Here is a 21,222-nt window from a genome sequence, read left to right on the forward strand (position 1 = left end):
TTTGGCGCGGAATTACAAACTTTTTTAGATCAGATGCTATGAAAAGTTGTAACTCTGGGCGAGAGAGGTGAAGTGGTAACAGCTGTCGAACAGTGTTGATAGACGTGGGAAGGACAAACATCTGAGCATCAGGAAGGAATAAAGGTAGAAAATAATTATCGTGAAATGAACGTTTAGGTTAATTCAGGATACAGGCTCTGCGAAAAATTTGAACTATGCAAACTGCGTTGTACTTTCCTAAAAATTGAATACGCAGTGACCATGCAATCTGCAATCAGCTAACTGAATAAACAACCGTGCCAGGAATTTCTGTTAATATTTATTGCGAGTGCCTTATTTTCAGTTAACAACCTACGAGTAGAACATCCTTTAGTCTTCTTCTTGATCGTCAAAATCAAGCAAATAAGAAAGACTCTGCTGGCAGGGTAATTGTTTTATAAAATCTTGTCAGGGAACGGGCTGAATTGTTTAAAAAGAGAACCTACTCCTTCACGCTAGTACTTTTTTAAACATAAAGAATTGGAATTTCTGAACTTTTTTCCTTTATTGATAAAAAAGTGATAAGAAACGAGTACACACTTAAAGTACAATTGAGGGTGAAATGTTACTCAGCAATCTAGAGTATAAAATTCTAATTACACATTATCGCAACACGTACAATACGAGCTCGGAAAGGATCTATTAAAACTGGCGTATCAGAACACAGTGCAAAAACGTAATGAAATCGCTGAAAGGTTACTTTGGCCGTTACTTAGTTCTTAGTCTACGTCAAACCGTACAATTGAATTTTGGCTATATAATTCGGTTATATAATGATGGAATTCCATACTGTGGAGGGATCAAGACATGAGACTTTACAGCCATATGTCAGAGGAACAGTCTCCTCCCGGATATCGCACTTCATGTGCAAGGGCGGGTCCATCGGGTTCCTCGCCAAAATCAACGCAGAAATCAGGATTCAACTCACTGTATCAACGTCCACTTGCAGCAACATGCTACCTTTCCTGTTAAGAAAAGCGTAAGAGAAAAAAAATGCTACAGTCAATCATCTCCACATCTGTTAACTTTGAGAGGGAACTAAGCGGCCGTTCTGGAATGGTGGCCGTTGAATGAAAGGTTTGTGAGGAAGTAGAAGCTTCTAGAATGGCAGGGTATTTTTAAGAAAATACGAAAATACTCAAGGAGTTGGCAACAGGAAAGTCATCATAGGTTCAATTAGTTAGCACAAAGGCTCCCCACATGACATTTGGTTAAACTTTTTAGTTATACATTTCTTTGCCGTTACTGCACGACTTCGATATAAATCGCCTATTATAATTTATGGAGGACGTAAGCAAACGACAACGAATTTTTCTCTGTCTTTCTGAACTTGAATAGTCAGGAATTCAGCTCCAAGAGAGTTCGACTACATTTGACAATGTAAGCAAGTTGGGAAAATGGCGATGAATTTTGAAATTAAGACAATTAAAGAACGCCGCATTTTCACTCCTTTTAAGTCGTCATCGTGTCCGCAGTCCGCAGTCCGCATAAAACCAGACTTCCGAGGAAGGAAATAATTAAGCAATTTTTTTATCTTTTCTTATCAATGGAAATTTGGCTGCCGCACTTGGGGAGGCTGGGATAAAACTGGTTGTCCCATACACTGTACAGCGATGTTGTAAAGTATGATCGCTTTCCATCCAGACTGAGCTGCAACATCTGTGGCCCACCCTCGACTCTCTTTCCCTTCACATAGCACGGGTCAGCCTGTTCACTTAATGCACTATCCTCTATCATTTTCAATGAGCCATCTTTGGTTATACTACCACCAACGAAGAGCTAAGACAGAAAAAGATCACATGTTAATGATTATAATGATCATAAACGAATTTGATTTGTCTCCTGTGTTTCACAAAAAATTCGGGATCAGCTAGTTTTACAACATCGTCCCCAGGGCGCTTTTCCCTGGCTTTGGAGGTGGGGTGGGCCCCACCTCAGCGCCCTGGGGACGAGGTTGCTAGTTTTGCGTAGTTTCAGAAAAAAGCGTTTGATGGCAGGAAAGGAATAACCTAACGGGTGTTAAACAGGAAAACGCAGGAGGAAGCGGGGGGGGGGGGGGGGGGGGGTCCTAGTAATGGCCTAATGGGGATGAGCCGCTGGATGGGGTCCCATTTTCACGACTGGTTTGACTATAATGACCTATAACAGGGTTGCGTTTTCAACAGAGTTATTACTAGACTTTCTCAAAGTTCTTCGCTTCTCATTTCCGGTTTCGGTAACATAAAAAATCTACCACTCGCGCTTCGCGCTCGTGAGAAAATTTAAGCTCGACTTGTAGGCAAGTCTAAGTTACTACCAGAACGGGTTCTTTAATTTTCGGGATCATTCGGGGAAGGAAATTTCGGTTAGTATGTACGTAGGGATTTAATACTAGGCAGATTCACGGTTAAAAAGTTGGTAACTTATTTTGAGCTTTTGGTTTGATATTTGACAATCGGCTGGCATAACATTCCGTTCTTGAGTTACTAAGTTGTGACAGTTGTGATTGCGAAATCACATTTCATGCTCAAAAGTGACTAAGATGTAGCTTAAACCAGAGTTAAAAAGATGGACAAATAGTTCTCATAGTTTCCCCCGGAACAAAAAGCAAAAAGCTATGGTCAAGAAGTCGGTGTTAAACGAGGAATTCAACATACAAGCAAATAACTAAGATAGTATGCACGTTCTGATTGGTTAAAAACCTATGGTTTATTGTGCCGGTAAACTCATAGAAAACTTTAAGCTTTTCGAGTGTTCTCCCAACATCCCGCGTGGGTTATCACGCCGGTAAACCCATAGAAACTGTGATCTATTGCTTAAATATTTCATCATTTGTAGAATATAGATGTGTAGCGCGTTCGTAATTAATATGTACCGGTAGTTATTATTAGTGTCTTTCCTGTGTTTCTCTACTTGAATATTGTCTTGAGCCTTTATCATGATGAAAGCCGTTTAGAGAGTAACCGACCTACCTGGCCAACTGACCAGTTTGGGATTCTTGGTGTCTGTTAAGTCATACTGTCTGAGGTCTCCATGAGGCCAGTTACCGAAATACAAATATCTGTCGTCCAGAGAGATAAGAATATCTGTTATCAGACCTGCAGAAAAAACGCATAAAAAAACCGTCATTGCAAGTCTTTGAGTTAGGAGTGACTGTATTAAAAAAAAGGAAGACGAACCCAGGTGTTCAACTGAATGACATTTTGGCTCAGATGAAAGGGGATATGGATATTGCTGTTTTCAGGTCAATTTTGTGCTTAAGCCGTACTGACTGCCTTTATACCTCTACAAAAAATACTCCCGTAGATTTATATGACGAAGATATCAAATCAATTTCACCTTGCAGGAAGTACTAACCATTATATTTTTTCCTAGTGATTTTTGGGGTCAATCTCAGCAACTGTTTGATTGCATGGATGAGGAAAAAAAAATGTTAAAACTCCTTACTACACCAAGACGGTTTGCTTCGGAGAAGAATACAACCGGTCAAAGATGATAACTAGTAGTAAATTAGAACAGTCAGGTGAATGCTGTTTAGTCTAGTCAAACTGTTTCAACGAGTCAAACGTCTGAGTTCCTTACAAAGACATTTCTCCTTTTTCTTAAAAACAGAATTTCGAGTTATGGTTAGTGAATTCTTGGCGAAATGTTTGAATCAAAATAACCCATTGTTACAAAAGGTCTAGATAGCAGCAACAATATAGATAGTCGTATAAACATAACAACTTTCTTTAATTTTCCAGACATGTTTCGACGGTACATCCGTCATCTTCAGTGTTACATATTTTGAAATCGCCGTTGAATTTAAAGCGCGCGCGATCTTACAAAGTTCGTTACATTGCGTTGTCAATATTGCGTACTAAAACAAAGTTAAATGAGTGACGCTTAGTTCTTTACAGGGAGAGAGTCAGGTTAATGTGTTTCACCTGCTGGTTGAGATCGGGCTTCTCATGGATTCCTTAAGCTTCACTTGGTACTAATAACGGGAAATCATAATAATTGGAGAAACTTTTCATTCCGCGTGGTTTGTAGAATCTCGTTATTGACCCTCTTTTGCCACTCATTATATTTATAATCCTTAAAAAGTTCATATTTCAGTTAATTTGTTGCTTTGGGGTATGCTATTTTTATCCCCATATAACGATGAAGTGGCAAAAAAATAAGATCGGTACCGAAGATGATAACTAGTTGTAAAAAAGAACAGTCACTTGAATGTTGTTCGAGTTCCTTACTAGACAACAGCAAATGAAACGTCTCACCTCCATTTTCTAAAATTCGTGTTTCGACTAGTTCTTCTTTGTTCATAAACCTTTGGTGAATTCTTAACGAAAACTAAGCGAAAATAATCCTTTTAAGTTTGCTCGTAATAACGGAAAAGGCGTTTTTATAGGTGTGGTTAGTAGAATATCGTTTTTGACTTTCATTCACCATTCATTGAATCACTCTGTAAAACAATCATATTTCAGCTTCTTTGTTAGTGCAAGGTAAAATAATCTTGAACTTGTTTTGGTGCGTGTACTTTTTATCCGCATATAATGATGACGTGGGAGTGTCGTCATTCTTTCCAGGATTAAAAACTTTGAAAACAAATCTACTTAGAAAAGAAAAGAAAAGAATAGTGAATGTCAGTTGAACTTTGTGCTTCCTCACTTGACAACAGCGAGTCAAACGTTCGAGCTACTTACAAAGCTATCTTCTCGATTTTCCTAAAAACCATATTTCAAGGAGAATTGACCTTAGACCTTATTTACATTCAAGTGTAGCAATTTTTTAGGCTAAACTGTGAAAGATCAATTTCCTAAACTCCTTTTTGTATTAAGGGGAAAGGCTTTTCGTTGCACGCAGTAAGTAGAGTCTCCTTTTTGACACTCTTACCATTCATCATATTATTCTTAGGTTTTACCATTCATTGTATTATTCTTTAGAACTTTATTTTTCAGCTTATTGGTTGCTATAACTTAAGAGTCATCTTGCACATGCGTGACCTTAGTATCCTCTCAAAACCGTGGTAAACGGGTCCACACTCTTTCCAACATCAATAGCACAGCAGAAAGGGTAATTAACGTGTTTCCGTTAAGTAGTTGAGGACAAGCAATATCGTACGCTGCTTTGACTAAAGCGGGACCCACCCTAGAGAGTATTAGCGACGAATTATAGCATGTCGAAGTTTGAAAGTATCAAAAAATGATGCCTTTAAAAATGGTGTTCTCTTGAAAGAATTTTTTTCGACACGACCAAGTATGTTGAAGAAAATGATTAAGAAAACTAACATTTTGGGAAGTAACCTATTTACCACCAGAGTTTAGCTCTCTAACCAGAGTATAATACCATCAACTGACAGGATACAACTTACCTTAACTCTGAAGATGACCGCACAGGTTGTCGAAATTGACTAATGATTAGTCAATGTCAACAACAACAGTCCAATTCAGGACTACGTTCACAAGGACGATGAAACTCAACCTACTTTTGAAATGACTCCTGGATTCAAACCTTTCACATGACAATTAGTGGTATAAAAGAATACAGTCGAACCTCTCGGTACGGACACCTCTCTAATACGGACTCCTCTCTATCACGGACAGTCTCCAATGTCCCGACAATGAAATTCTCATATACTTTCTTTAAAAAAACCCTCCATAATACCGACTCTCTCTAATACGGACAACGGACACAAAATCTGATTAACTTTTACAAATATTTGCGTGAACTTTTTTATCACATAAAACGAGAAGGTAAGACGTCCTTTTTTGGCTTCATAAGCCATTGGAAAAGTTGTTTTGGTTAGTTTGCCAACGGCAAGAAAATCTACATCGACTCAAGTTTGCACCCAAAATCAGATATTCATTATTTGAAAAAGGTTCGTTTGAAGGAAAGACTCCATCCATGACATCTACCAAGTTAAATGGGCATTTCATTTCATTCCGCTGCCTAAATAAGTGACAGCACCATTTTGTTTTTATTCCGTCATTGAGATCCGAGCCAACGGACGTTAAGAAGGCGGCGCAGTGAGTAGAAGGAGCTAGTCTTTCTAACATCAGTGCCTTTCTTGCGAGAGAGTGCAGATAAAACCGTACAGAGATGGAGAAGACGGCTTAGTACACGTTTTGGTTACCTTTGTCTTTGGCCGAAACTCGAGACAGCTGACTAAAACTGAGGAAAAGCGTTACAATTAAAATGAGCCCAGGTAATACTGAAAGCATCAACAGCTGTGGCACCAGGTTCTCGATGCCATGAAACAAAACTATCAGACTTGGCATTAAGCCTTGATGCAATAAAAAGTAGATTACACAAACGAAGGTCACGCCTGCTTTAGGTCATTAGCTTTTGAGACCACTCCAAGTAAGATGGATCAAGTAAGGTCTACGACCAATGGTCTCAATTATCCATAAACCCGTCACAAAAATACTTTCTGATAAAAACAATGGGACCGAGAGATATTAGCCATTGCTGCACCATGGTGTTTCGGTGACAGATTTGCGCGTTAACTACACCACGGATACGAAATACTGCAAGGCCGCCTCTCAGAAACTAAGGGCGCTTTCCTTTTGTCAGAACTGACCGGCCAGACCATTCCCGCAGTAATGAGAATTTTACTTCTAATCAAAACTATCCAACCAGATCCGTGAAATCCTAAATACTATGTACGAAGGAGATGGTTTTTCAGCAACAACTGTTGGGAAAAGCCTATTTCATTGTCAAAATGCTGCTCCAGCCATGGTCTGGACGGCCAGTTCTGACGTTTGGAAAGCGCCCTAAGAGAACAGCTCATATCGTTTTTTTCGTGTAATGCGTGATAAAATAGTTTCTGAGTCCTAGAGAGTCGATTATATACGATATTAAGACGTGGTATTCTACAGTGATATTAATTGCCTTCTATTACAATTTTCCCCATGGTAAAGTACCCTATTTTTAACCGCTTTCTTAAGTGCATCAGTGATTAGCCTGTTCTAGTCCTTTTTACTTCGCACCGCTCCCCACTATCTGAACGCCTGCCTAACAGGCTACAATCTTGGACGAAATAGATGGAAAATTTGTACCGCCCCCCCCCCCCCCCCCCCCCGATGGGAAAATAGCGCGTTTTGGCTTTTGCGCGGCTTCATCCTTGATTTTGGGGGTACGGGGGTTTGCTGTTCCATTTTATTCTGTCCAAGATTGTTGTCCCTGATCCCCATAAAAAGATCCTTCACGGAGGAAACGCGAGAGGGTTGGGAGACTTCTCGACAGTTATCAAACTTTCGATACAGTAAATAAGTTCACGCAAAACTCTTTGTTATGGCATTGATTAAAAGAGAATTTCTCAACAGTCACGAAGTCTTTTAAAAGAAGTCTTGCACGGGGTACTACTTTCAAATTCTTAAACCAAGTACTAGCTTTCCCCCAGCGTAATCAGTTCTTGTTTTGTAAAAAAGATGCTTTCCAAAATATTGATTTTTCTCGATAAGCGACAAAAAAAAAAAAAAAAATTGACACAGCATATTTGTAGAGATTATCCAAGTTTCAGCCGACGAGGGAAAGGGTTCTTTCAACTTACCTGGTGTAATCAGCGAGAAATGTCCCCAAGAGACTGGCCTGTTCCAGGCGTTCGGATAGTGGAGTGCGGCGAGAGCGAGAAAAAAATAAGGCGGAAAAGAGGGAGAGGGAGAGAGGAGTGAACTGAACCTACCCCACCCCTCGTTTTTTTTTTCTGTTTGCGCTCTTCGTGTGTATTGAAAATAGGTACGAGTCAGACAAAATCTTTTAGCTATTTGCGAGGCGTACGCCAGGGCTGTATTTTAAGCCCCTTACTTTTCAATTTATGCGTTAATGACTTACCGTCCGCATTTCAAAATACTTTATCAGACCCTATCATCCTTCCAAATGGTACCAAATTAAATTCGCTTTTATATGCCGATGATTTAATTATTATATCACGATCTAAAATAGGATTACAGAACTGTCTCAACACATTATCCTCTTTTTGCAACTCTTGGGTGTTAGATATAAATTCCAAAAAGACCAAAGTTATGGTCTTTCAAAATCGAGCGAAGAAAAACTCCAATCTAGAATTCCATATAGGTAAAGAAACCATTTATATTTTCCATGAATATACATATTTAGGAACCCGTATCTCCTCAACCGGTGATTTTAATATCTCACTCGAACTCTTGAAAGAGAAGGCTCTTCATGCTCTTTTTAGTTTAAGAAAACAAACAAACTTTAGCAAATTAAAACCTTCTCTTGCTTGCAAAATATTTGAAACGATGATTTCCCCAATATTATCATATGATAGCGAAATTTGGGGTGTATATATAAAACATGATTTTAAAGCTTGGGACAATACCCCAACTGAAAAAACCCACTTGAAATTTTGCAAGCGTTACCTAGAAATAAGCAATAAAGCTTTAAATGTTGCAAGTAGAAGTGAATTAGGACGGTGCCATTAATTATTAATATTTATAAAAACATCCTTTATTACATATTGTATCTTCTGCGTAAAAACGAGGATACTATTGTTAAACAAGCCTTTCAAACTTCGCTAGAACTTCACTGTAATGGTAAAAAATACCTTTTACCATAATCCTATGAAAATTCTGAATATTATGACCTCCCTGATTTTGATCCTAATAATTTAAGTGAAGCTAAGATCAAACACTATATAGATATAATAAAACAAAAATATATTGCATATTGGCAACATACAATCCATCATTCTAAGAAACTACAATTTTACAGCTTATTTAAACATGATTATAAAATTTCAAGTTATCTATATAGACTTAATTATAAGTAACCACAAACTCATGATTGAAACTGGAAGATATAATCAAACTTCCCACAACGATAGATTCTGCCCTATTTTTAACTCTGGTATAATTGAAGACGAATTTCATTTTCTCTTCCATTGTCCAAAATACTCAAACCGAAGGGAGAAATTCTACAATACAATCAAATCCAACAAAATTTTGTCGACTTTAATCAGCTATCTTACACAGAATTAATAATTAAATTGATGAATTCACAGAATTTTTCCATAAATTCACATTTGTTGAAATTTGTCTCATTATGTATTAAATGATTTACGTAATAATTTGTTGTCAAATGATGCTGATGACACTTGATTGACTATAGTAATCATTGCATTGCATTATCATTGTTATGATTTGTTTGTTTGTTTGTTTGTTGTTGTTTTTTTTTTATGTTAAAGCTTTTGCAATACTGTAACTACATAATTATAGTCATGCAAATAAAGCTTATGTTGTTGTTGTTGTTGTTTGCATCTCTGCGCGCTGTCCCGACAATAGATCTGAACGCCTGGAACAGGCCAAGGAAGAGGGCCTGGTTGCATAAAACGTTCGTAACAACTACGGGTATACGTACGTGCACTCGTAACTTAAGTCAGTTGCATGAAATCACTTAAGTGGTCCACTTAGGGAATTCACTTAAGTGGCCGCACTTACTATTTTCTTGAATGTTTGTTTTCGTTTATGCAACAAAAATTGCGGGTGCTGCATAAAACTTTTTTTACGGGAAAAATAGCACGTAAATTTACGGGACCTATGTAGGTCACGTATCGTTACTGTTTTTACTAAAGTCAACGAGATCTCTTTACTGAGAAGTGAAAAAAAGTATTTTTCTTCACGTAATTCGTTCTAACGCGCTTTGTTAACTTCTGATGTGCACTTAAAGGCCGACTTTGTGAAAAAAGAAGAAGAACTATCATTTTCAGATGGTTAGCTTAAAAAAAACAAAGTTACGTGAGCCTTTAAGCGAGCCCTTAAGATTACCCCGTAAAACAGTAACTTACGAGAGTGCTAAGTGCGTTCCATGCAACACCCGTAAGTGTACCGATAACGGATTCGTAAGTGACCTACTTAAGTGGGCACTTAAGTGCAGGTTTATGCAACCGGGCCCAGGCTATCAAGAGACCATCGAGAGACTGTCCATGGCGCGTGGAGGCCTGGAAAGAGTCATCCATTCACTTCCTTGTCTGTACAGCTACGTAGCTTCGCATCAAGTCTGCATACCGTTTGATCTGATTTTCCAAGGCACCTCCAAAGCCCAAGGAGTATCCAGGAGTTGTAGATGATTCTGCAATGTCAGATCAAAATTCAAGTCCGAATGGCCGCCGAAGAGAAAGTGTAGGCTCAACAAGCTCAGACAATTTCCGTTATCCGTTTTCAATTCACGGCTCCTCGACCGGCTCCTCTCATCAAAACGATGCCAATTTCAAACTTAGCGGGAAGGCTTGGGGCCGTGTAAAGAAGTTCCTTCTTTGCAAAAATGCTTTCCCTTCAAGTATTTACTACATCGTGGGGAACGAATTCTGCGAACGATTTTCGTATTATGGGATGAAAGCCATCTTAATCCTGTATCTGACTCGGGTGCTTGATTTTGGAGACAACACCGCCACTGCCGTTTTCCATAGCTTCTCAATGTTATGTTATTTTACTCCCCTTTTTGGGGCAATGATGGCCGATGGCTGGCTTGGAAAATACAGGTGAGCTACAACAAGCACTCTAAAGGTTCCATTTCCATTATAAGCTTAATTTATTCTTTGTTATTTTGTGCAGCCAGCCTACCCATCTTGTGCATCAAAATCAATAGCGCTGCGCGCAGTTACCATTGACCACTCCAGAAAATACCACAACATACCATAATGCCTTTGGTTTGTCACCCCAAATATTGCATAAGCATTGTTTTCAGTTTCTCTTGGGGCCATTTTAACTCTCAAGAGGAACTGAAGACAAAGCTTATACAACATTTTGGAGTGAAAATGATTTTTAATTATGATGCAAATAAAACTCATTTTCACGACAAAGGTTTCGCACTTAGCCTTGTTTTGAAAGTGAGATTTTTTGGAACTTGGAAATGGCCTATTTTTATCAGGATTATGGGCTCCTCATATTACACACTGTCTTGTTCAAAGTTTTCCTGAATTCCACACCAATTTAAAGAGTTTGGGTTAGACTGGTGAAGGAGTAACAATATTTGAAGGGAACAGCTAGGGAGAAAGGTTTATAGGAGGAAGTAGTCACTGTGTGACAACAAGATCCATAGGCATTATGGCTCTTGGTGACAACAAAAAAACGGCTGCAAATATAGGAGACTAGGGAGGAAGAAGTAACACATGATTATTGAGTACCCTCCCCAAACTTCTCTTTCCTTGATAGCCGGTCAGGAACTTATTAAATCCTCCTTACGGAACAAGCACAAAATGACCTGCATTTAATTTTCAAATAATGTGGTTGGACAGACATCTGAGAAGCTTTGTGAACATAACAGTTATATGCAGGTCAATTTGTGCTTGATCCGTAAGCAGGAGTGGACAAGTTTGCCGATAAAGAAATGTTTCCACCAGGGCCATCATGTGGGAAGGGAAGTCTGGGGTGGGTGGGACGACACAAAAAATTGTCTGTGTAGGAGACTATTTCCCCACTGCCACAAATTACTCCAGTTACTCCTTCATGTACACCAGACTAAACCTGAGAAGCTCAATAAGCCTGATAATATAAACTGAGAGCTTTTTATTAGAATTCCTTTAGACCTCTGGTAAAATTCATCTTCAAAAATTAAGGGTGGTCCACAGGGGTAATCCATGGACCGGGTCCACGAAGAGGTCCATGGCTGGGCCCAAGGACATGGCCGTTTTGTATGCATCCCCCACCGGTCCACCCCCTCACTCCACTCTTACTGGAAAGCATACCCGGCAGATGGTACATTAGAATGTCGATAACACGAAACTCGGATAAATTGAATTCTCCGCTAACTGGAACTAAATTTTCTTTCCCTAGATCAAAATTTCACTGAAATTTAGCCCGATAACTTAAATTCCCCCTAACTCAAACCTGTTTTTTGCCTCCCTTCAAAGTTTGACTTACCTGGGTTATACTGTAGTATTCTGAGTGCAAAGAAGAATGGCTATATATTTCTGAGGAGGCGGGGAGGGTAGTGTTTCAGTACTTTAGATCTTTTTTCCTTAGGGGGTAAAAGTTCCCTAATCTCTGGGGTAAAAGAAGCGAGTGGCTATTAAAATAATGGAATGACCAAGAGATGGTTTTTATCCATCAAAACATCATTTACAATGTCAATCCTAGCTCACCTTGCATTCAATTTCATATTAAACCCTTGACTCAAGCTATAACACTGGGCAGCTTGTCTAGACTATAGTATTTAGAACTTTGGTACAGTTTGAACTAAATTCAGCAAAACCCTTATAATTTGGTCACTTTAATAAGATTATCAATTGTGTATCTTTTTCAGAACAATCTTGTACGTTTCTATGGTTTATTGCTTTGGAAATCTGATAGTGTCCATCACATCACTCCCTCCACTTGGTGCTGGTGAGATTCCTGGCCCAATGATTGGTTTATTCCTGATTGCATTAGGAACTGGTGGAATCAAACCATGTGTGTCAGCTTTTGGAGGTGATCAGTTTACTTCTGATCAGACTCATCTGCTCCAGAGCTTTTTTTCAGTGTTCTATTTCGCTATAAATGCTGGCAGTTTACTGTCTATGCTTATTACACCGGTGCTCAGAGGTAATGTAAAACTGTATAATAACATTGTCACATTGTATCTTGTGATTTTAAAAGAACAGTTTTTGACTTTTTATGTGATGTCTGGTGTTGCCATCATGTATCCATGCACCCATCAGAGCAACGGTGTGTGTTACCAGGGATTCATGTCTTGCTAGAATTTATCAGGGTCTTGACAAGAAGTTATGAAATTGATGAATAGTGTAGGTTCTTGAATACATGTTAAACACTCAGTCATCTGAATGTTCTAGTTTGGGGTAGATTTATGGAAAAAAAAATTAAAATAACGAAATGCAAGTCAGCACACTAAAACCCTGTACATTAAAGCACCATGGGGACAAGAAAGGGACATGTATGTTTGTGAGAGCTTTGGTGTTCTGATCAATCAATTTTACATAACTGAAGTAGAGAATGTCATTTGTTTTAACCTGCTCGGGTATCCTTACTTAGTAAGGTTTCACAGTATTGAATTTCCCGTTCAACTTTTTTCTTTCACTTTTCTTGTTTTCAGGAGATGTGAAGTGTTTTAAAGATGACTGTTATCCATTGGCTTTTGGTGTTCCTGCAATATTAATGATAATAGCTATTGCATTCTTTTGGTGTGGCCGACATAAGTACAAGAGCGTCCCACTAACTGGTAACATTGTATGGACAGTGGTAAAAGCTATGAGCTATGCTCTCAAAAGAAGAATTACAACCAAGGTAATAAAAGCTACTCGCATTCATGTGTCAGGTACATTTCATTGAATGTCAAACTAAATACAGTTGAACCTCTCTACAATGGCCAGTCCTTGGGGACAGAAGAAAGTGGCCATTGTAAAGAGGTGGCCTTTGTAGAGAGGTTTTAAACAAGAGTCAATGTATGGATTTTTTGTCTGCCCGGAGGAAAAAAAGTGGCGTTTGTGGAGAGGTGGCCATTAGTAGACTCTTAGCAGAGGTTCAACTGTACATCTATGCATGTTCTCTCACGCAATTAGAATGGAATGAAGCCTCAAGTAACTTCTTTCAACCTGCTAATTGGGTCTCCTTCAATTTCCCCTGGTATATAAATTATTTGGTTGTGAGAGAATTTGCCATTGTGTGGTTCCAGAAAATATCCATACCCCCCCCACGGATGGTTCTTCCGATTAGACCCCCCCACCCTCTCGGAATTTCCGTTCCAGAGGGGTCATGTATAACCCCCCCACCCCCCAGGAGTTTCCTATTTTCCTTTTCATGGTCTTAATTTGCCATATTTAGAGATAATCGACCGTGTACCGCTTAAAATTAACTGTTCTCATCTTAAGACACATTTTTTTTATAATCTTTGACCCTATTTGTAATCTTTTACAAGACAATATGTATTTCTTACGTAGGTAGAGCACGCTTGATAGACTATGAGCGGTCTCTCTTTTTTAATTAGTCCTTCCAGCGAAACGCGCGAGGCAGAACAGAGATTAATAAGTTTATGTCATCTCAAGAAAACATTTAAAACATAACTTTAAATTTGAATTATTCATTGAAATAAAACTATGTGAACATTTTCAAATTTCAAAACGAATCTACCTACAGACAAAGTTAGACAAAGTTGATGTCTGGTACTGTAATTAAGTTTCACTATGTACACCTCTTGTCTAAGACAGTTTCATCTCAAATGCAACATTTACAGCATAACTTCAAAGATAACTATTGATTTAACATTAAACTATGTGAAGAAATTCGAATTTCAAAACGGATCTACTAGAAAACTAACTTACAACAAAGTTTATCGTTTGTTCGGCCTCGGGTCCTAAAGTCACCACAAAGTCGATCTCTCGATGTTTGCAATTAAGTTTAACTTTGAACGAATTACACTTGCAGTTAAACAAATCTCAGGAATTGCAAAAAAACCTATTTGGGTTATAAAAGAACAAAATATGCAAACATTCATTTTGCGTCCCATATTCGCATCGATTCATGTTCAGAAATGAACATCAGTGAAACATGATCTATTTCGTTGCCTAGCACGTGATCGAAAGTCTTCTCCACAAAGAAGAAACAGATCGTTATTATTTTCGGGCAAAAGTTGATTTGGCGAAAGGTCTGTTGGAAAAACAGCTTGCCTTCAACGGTACTCTATTAGAAGTCAATAATAAAATACAGCAAAGGTCTCATTTGGGTCGTCACGCAACGCTTTGTCGCGACGAGCTCACTGAATGTCAACAGAAATTTGCATAAAGTTGTTTACACAAAGCTCGAGAAATATATCGCCGAGTTAGACGACGTTTGTCCTGGATTAGCGTAAGTTTTTGTCAGACTATCTGCAGCGAAGTCCACAATCTAGATACATGTTCGACATAAAGGAAATTATTATTAATCGATGCGCTAGAATTTATTCCCGGAGAAGAAACCTGTTGAGAATTGAGATCGATTTGCCCGAAGGACGATATTTATTTAAAGACTTCGTCAAAGTCAAACGTTGGACGGACCGACTGTTAGCTGTTTAGAATCAACCGTTAGATCGTAAGAGCAATCCGTTAGAGCGTTAGAACAAATCGTTCGAGCGTGTGGACAAATCGTTAGAGCGGAGATGATAGCAAACTCCCAGCAAAGAAGACGATCGACGTTTGAGACAAACATCTTGAAAGGGCATCTACTTCTAATTTTTGTTGTGCTACAAATCAAAATAATCCACATATACTTAAGTATGTCTCGTATGATCGATCGCGTCTTTTACAACCCTGTGGAAAATTATTCTCGTGGGCACCCCCTGTACCCCTCGGAAAATTCTACCCTTTAGCCCCCCCACCCCCTAGGAATTTCCATTAACCATCCGTGGGGGGGGGGTATGGATATTTTCTGGAACCACACATTTTACGAGGAGTTTCTCAGGGCCCTTTTCATGCACCCCATCTCAGTTGCACTAACCACTGGATTATTGAGTTTTATGCATATTTACCCTGTGGATAGTGCAATCCAACTTTTGATCAACTGGAGCCTGAATGCCCTGCTGAGTGAGACCAAAATCTTCAATTCCCTTCATTATTTCTGGGAGTCTGCCCAGTGGTTTTCTCCGAGCTTTTTTTAAAAAAGACAAATTTTTGCATTTCAATATTTAGGGTGCAAAAATCTAGGTCTAAAGGGGTGCTTACCATAAGACCAAAACTTCCAAAAATTTCAGATGGAAGTTATGGTAAAAGTCATTTTTTTCGGAATCACCCTCATAAAATAAATAATCAGATTTTAAGGTAGTCCCTTCACTGAAATTTGTATGAACTTAATTGAATGATTCTTGCCTTTTTTTCTCTTGGTTCCAGTCTCCTTGCATCTATTATAATCACTTTTTAGATTCAAAGTGTAATGGAAATGGTATTTCTGCTGGTGACCTGGGATTAATTACTTAACAATATGCTACTAGGCAATTCAAATGGCAAATTAAGCTTCGATCCCTGGTCTTATTAGTAATAGTGTGTATATATAGCATTCTTCTCATTGGTAAATTATATGTGTTGCTAGGGAGAGAAAAAAGATCATTGGATGGACTGGGCTGATGATACATATGACGCACAGTTGATTCAAGACATCAAAGCTCTGTGTAAAGTGTTATTCATGTTTCTTCCTCTGCCTGTCTTTTGGACGCTGTTTGATCAGCAGGGTTCTCGCTGGGTTTTACAGGCACAACAAATGGATGGTGATGCTGGTAGGAGACGTTTAATGCTTATGATTTTATTAGGAGGAAGATAACAATATTTTTAAATTTGTTAAAGTCTAGACTGCAAGCAGTCTATCATTTTCCTCAAATTTAGTGAAGGAGGGGAGTACATGCGCGCTCAAGGGTGGGACTAAGAAAACAGAGGGATTGCTTGTTGTCTACTTGAAGTCATTGCAACAACGTATAGATATGAGTTCTGTTTTGAAACTATTCTGGTTATTTGAATTCCATTGTTATAGGAGAAACCAAAGGTACAGAGTAAAGTTTTGAATACGCCTGCGTGAAGCAAGTATACACAGTATGACACTCGATCAGAATAGTTTGGTTAATGAAGCCTGTGTGCACTTGAAATGACCCTAGTAGTATTTCGTCCCTTGCTTTGTGCAGGAAACAAAGAAAGGAGAAGAAGTCTGTATGCAGGCTCTATGATCAACGTTACCATAGAACCAGATGAATACAAAAATGACAATCATGGTAGAGAATTAGAAGTCGTAATCACCAGGAAACAAATCAGTTTTTTCTAGAATAGGTTTCAAACTCAGGTCGTACATGTAGAACGAGGGAATAGGGAGTTTAAGGTGCCACGACGGTGATGGCAACGAGAACGTCAAAAAGCCATAGGTTTAGATTGGCAAAAAACAACTCTGCACGTGCAGCACACTTTTTGGTACATTTCTTTGCCGTCACTGCAGGACTACGACGTGAAAGTGCCTAGTTTTGAGGACGTGAATAAGCAACGACGAAAGTTTCTTACTCTTTCTGAACTTGAGTATGTATCTTAAGAATTTAACCCCAGCAGGGGAATTCGTTTGCATTTGACAAAGTTGAAAGCGAGTCGGCATAATCGTGACAGAGATAGAAAGAACGCGAATTCACTTTTTGTAATGTATTGTAATTGTTTGTGTGTCCGAAATAAGAAAAAGAAAAAAGAAAAAAGAAACCACAACGGCGACGGCGACGGTGACTGTGATATCACACAAAAATGTATCGCTCCCATTCCACCTCGTTCAATTCATCAAATGTTGGCAAATTCAGTTTCGGCAGTTGAATTCTAAAGTGCTGTATCTAAGTTTAGAAGAAGGTAGTTACAAATTTTTGCAATAAGCATGAAAAAAGATCGCACACAAAACGATGGCCAAATACCTATGTGATTGCTTGCACGAAAGGGAAATGCTTTTATAACTAAAGGTGCGACAAAGATTCATGTCACTTAATATATCTGACGGCCGTAACTCAGTAACAGTCAAACCCCGCTTTACAGACACCCACTTAATACGGACACCTCATTATTACGGACAGTTTTCTTTGTCTCTGAGGAAAGAAAGCCCTTAGATTTGCTCTAAATTCAACTCGCTTAATACGGACACCCCGTTAATAGTTAAAACAGACACTTTCTATGGCCACCTCAGTGTTCGTTTTAACGGTTCATGTTTGACTGTATCTACAACTAATCATAGAATTGTGAAGGGATAAGACAGTACTTTTTTCCGTTCTCATTACCGTCGCCGTCGTCGTTGCTATGCAGTCCCAACTGTTGATTTGCTACTATGCTTCCTCCTGGTTTTAGCCTGCGAATTCGGGAAAAAGAGCTGCCATCCAGCGAGGAAAAGCGATTTTTTCTCGATAGGTAACGGCTCTGCCGCCAAAATGTTCCTCGAATTCGCACAAGTGAGCTTGCTCGCAGGCTACGTGGTTCTCTACTAAGTATCAAAGACATGAACCTTATTTCACGACCTTTTTTTCTATATTCGCCCGTCATCAACTATAGATGAAGATGATGGTGATTACGGTTAACTTTCTGATAATAAAACATTTTCTTATTCATACTGTTACAGGCTTTCTCGGAACAATTAAACCTGACCAAATGCAAGCACTAAACGCTCTTTTCATCATTCTTCTCATTCCGCTGTTTGAGGGTGTGGTGTATCCCCTGTTCAAGAGACCAAGACCACTCAAGAGGATGTGTACTGGGATGTTCCTTGCTTGTGTGGCATTTGTAATTGCAGGCTTTGTGCAGATGAAAATACAGGTATGTTATTAAAGTTAAGAACAGTTTTTGCTTGAGTGACGTAAGACTAACTTTGGCCAATCACAAGTGGGCTCAGAAAAGAAATTAAGCGAATCAGCAGGCTTGCGGGGTACGTGTAACCGAAGCGCGGGAAATGCAGGGAGTTTTTTAAATATACCACCAGCCTTGTTCCCAGTCATCCTCGGCGATTTTGGATGTGACGTCACCTGTCAAACTTGTCGGGAACAACATATGCATCACGCTTTTTTGTACATTTCGTATCTCTCTCTCTGAACTTAGATATGGTTGTTACGAATTCGGCTCCAGACGAGTTCTTTGTATTTGGCAAGTTGAAAGAATCGAGATAGAGATTGAAAGAACGCGAGTTCAGTTCTTTAAGCGACGTTCTCGTGGCCGTCGCCGTCGTTGTCAGCCTGAATTTCAGACGATTACTTCGATTCGTTTTTACTCCCGCAAACGACTCGAAGTAATTGTCTGAAATTCAAATTCAGGCTACGTTGTGGTATCTTTAACTCCCTTTGCAAACCAGTCACTACCGGGTGGTTTTATGGTTTTGCTTATGTATGTTATCATTTTTAATGAAGGTTATTTTTCTATTAATTATTTAATATTAGATTAAACACTTATTCTCTAACAGAATTGTTTCGTTTAATATAAAAATGAAAATGGTCTTTTAAACTTTACTGATATTATGATATTGTTAATCTATGCAGAGTGCAGATCTCGTTAAAGATGCGCCACCATCTGGACAAGCCATTCTACAAGTAATCAACACTTTACAATGTCCTGTGACACTAAATTTGGAAAACAAGAACATAACTGTTGCTTCTCACAGGAAATCCTCTGAGCAGCATTTATCTGTTCACAAGAATTTAACTCTCATGATAACATCACCTACAAACTGTAATCATCTATCAAACGCATCGCTTTCATACAGTCATGACGTGAAAGAAAAAAAGTGGTACAATTTTGTAGTTGCTGGTGTTGGAACTAACAATACACTTGTTGGACAATTGTTTAAACAGAATATCACTCTTCCTCCACCTGGTAAGGCAAAATTGTGTATAATTCTGCTTTTATTATCCTCGGTCGACAAAACATTTGATATTTGGCTTGACAAGGACCGAATTCAAGAGAAAGTCTCGGCTATGGGGAACTCATTTTGCAGCGTAGTCTCTGCCGATCATTATAAACTAACAGTAAAAGGAAGAAACTCTGGTAAAATGTATGTATCCAGTCAAGTTGTTCTTAAGAATGGTGCCATTTACAGTGGTGTGGTACAAGAAAACAAGAACGCGAAAACACCCACTGCTGATGTTACTCTGTATGAAGATGTGGAAGCTAAAACTGTATCTATGTTGTATCAGATTCCACAATATTTTGTCATCACAAGTGGAGAAATTCTTTTCTCAATTACTGGTGAGTAAGAAGTGTCGAGAAGTGCACGTCAAACTTTTGAACCAATAACTCCTACCATTTCTTTTGTTCCGTGATCGCAACCTCGTTCCCAGGGTTTTCTCCTACCCGTAAGGACTGGTAGGAGAGAGAACCTGGAAACGAGGTTGCCGTGATCGTCGAAACGTAGCGCAACAATGTTGCATCCTTTTGTACAGCTCTTCCAACATTTTTTGGGTGGTCTCCAAAGTCGTATGGGTTGTATCCTTTCCACGATGCACTGCAGGTCCCAACATTGTTGGGAGTTGTTGCATTTGTTTGCACACCACTACCAACACGGACGCAACTACTTCAAACGTTGGGAGTTGATGCGTCTGTTTGCACGTAGCTTAAGAGAATAAAACAAAAGTAATGAAATATTTTCCTGGAGCCTCAAGGTGTTTTCTTTTAATGTGATCTCCTAAGCTTTGGAACCACGTATGAATTTTTAAAATATCCGCAAAATGGGCCTATGGTAACGCGACACAAACGCGTATTTTTCACGTGTGCGAAGACTCATGTCGCATGTGTGATTTAGAGTAGGCTTGACGTTCGATCTTTTAATAATCTCGATCCCAGAACTCTTGTTTACGAAACCGAAGGCGAGATCTCGTCTTCGGCTTCGTCTACAAGAGGTCTGGATGCGAGGTTAATCGTTTAAATTACAAGGGTGAGCTAATTTATTTTTTTTGCTGAATTTCAATCTGTATCTAAAACTTGTGAGTGGGCAAAGACCTGACCCTACTAAATTTCTCGATCTTACTTCAATCTTCAGGTTTAGAGTTTGCCTATTCCCAAGCTCCTGTAAGTATGAAGTCCTGTCTTCAAGCTGCGTGGCTTATGACCGTTGCATTCGGCAATCTAATAGTCGTTATTGTAGCTGAGTCTCATATCTTCAGTAATCAGACGACGGAATTTTTCTTTTTTGCTGCCATGCTGTTTGTCGTGATGCTGGTGTTTATGGCGATGTCTTTATTTTATCGATATGTGGACTCACCAGCCGGCCAATCAACTGTTCCTATACCTGTTGATATAAATGATGACACAGTAGGGATAACCGACATGGATGAACTAGCGCAAATCTAAATAAGCACGATCGCGTGGGTAGAATCTTTTCTGAAGCAATCAGAATAGTCCAGTTTCGAGTTCGCTATGACCGCTGAATTAAAGAAGTGAAGACGCATTTTTTACAGGCTTAGCCTCCATCTGAAGTAATAAATTTACAAATTCCAACGAGAAAAAGACCTGTTTATCACTCTGTCTATTGTGAAAGGTTTGAAAAAAGTGGGTTGAGTTTGATCGTCCGGGTGAACGTAGTCCTGAATAGGACTAGGCTGCGAAAACATCCGTTTCTCCTCGCTCTTCGCCGCTGTGGACGTTTCGCGAGGAGGAACGTCTGCGACTCAGCAACAGAAATTCCATACTGATGACGTAAAATCTGTCCGGAATCCGGTCAGAAGCGTTGATTGGTCGACGCAGCAGTTACATTGTTTTAGCAATTGTTTATGAATGACAGACAAAAAACAAAAGGCCACAAAGGTCAAATGTAAACG

General features: G+C 39.1%; 1 protein-coding gene and 1 pseudogene across 1 annotated transcript; one reads left to right on the forward strand and one right to left on the reverse strand.

Moving 5' to 3' along the window:
* Positions 1–748: 748 nt before the first annotated feature.
* LOC140932939 (methanethiol oxidase-like) lies at positions 749–4,323 on the reverse strand (annotated as a pseudogene).
* Positions 4,324–10,206: 5,883 nt separating this feature from the next.
* LOC140923285 (solute carrier family 15 member 2-like) lies at positions 10,207–20,943 on the forward strand. The gene is made up of 7 exons (XM_073373381.1): positions 10,207–10,498; positions 12,262–12,539; positions 13,048–13,238; positions 16,011–16,194; positions 18,042–18,235; positions 18,949–19,654; positions 20,445–20,943. The coding sequence occupies exons 1-7, from the start codon at positions 10,350–10,352 to the stop codon at positions 20,753–20,755; spliced, it is 2,013 nt and encodes a 670-aa protein (XP_073229482.1). The 5' UTR covers positions 10,207–10,349; the 3' UTR covers positions 20,756–20,943.
* Positions 20,944–21,222: the final 279 nt, after the last annotated feature.

This window comes from Porites lutea, chromosome 1 (assembly GCF_958299795.1).
Source record: "Porites lutea chromosome 1, jaPorLute2.1, whole genome shotgun sequence".
NCBI classification, from domain to species: domain Eukaryota; kingdom Metazoa; phylum Cnidaria; class Anthozoa; order Scleractinia; family Poritidae; genus Porites; species Porites lutea.

What these genes read in the sequence shown, in the direction of transcription:
- LOC140923285 (XM_073373381.1), top strand. Translation starts at nt 10,350, where the DNA reads ATGAAAGCCATCTTAATCCTGTATCTGACTCGGGTGCTTGATTTTGGA. An exon ending in TATTACACCGGTGCTCAGAG is followed by an intron (nt 12,540 to 13,047) that starts GTAATGTAAAAC and finishes TCTTGTTTTCAG; the next exon opens with GAGATGTGAAGTGTTTTAAA. An exon ending in AATTCTTTTCTCAATTACTG is followed by an intron (nt 19,655 to 20,444) that starts GTGAGTAAGAAG and finishes TTCAATCTTCAG; the next exon opens with GTTTAGAGTTTGCCTATTCC.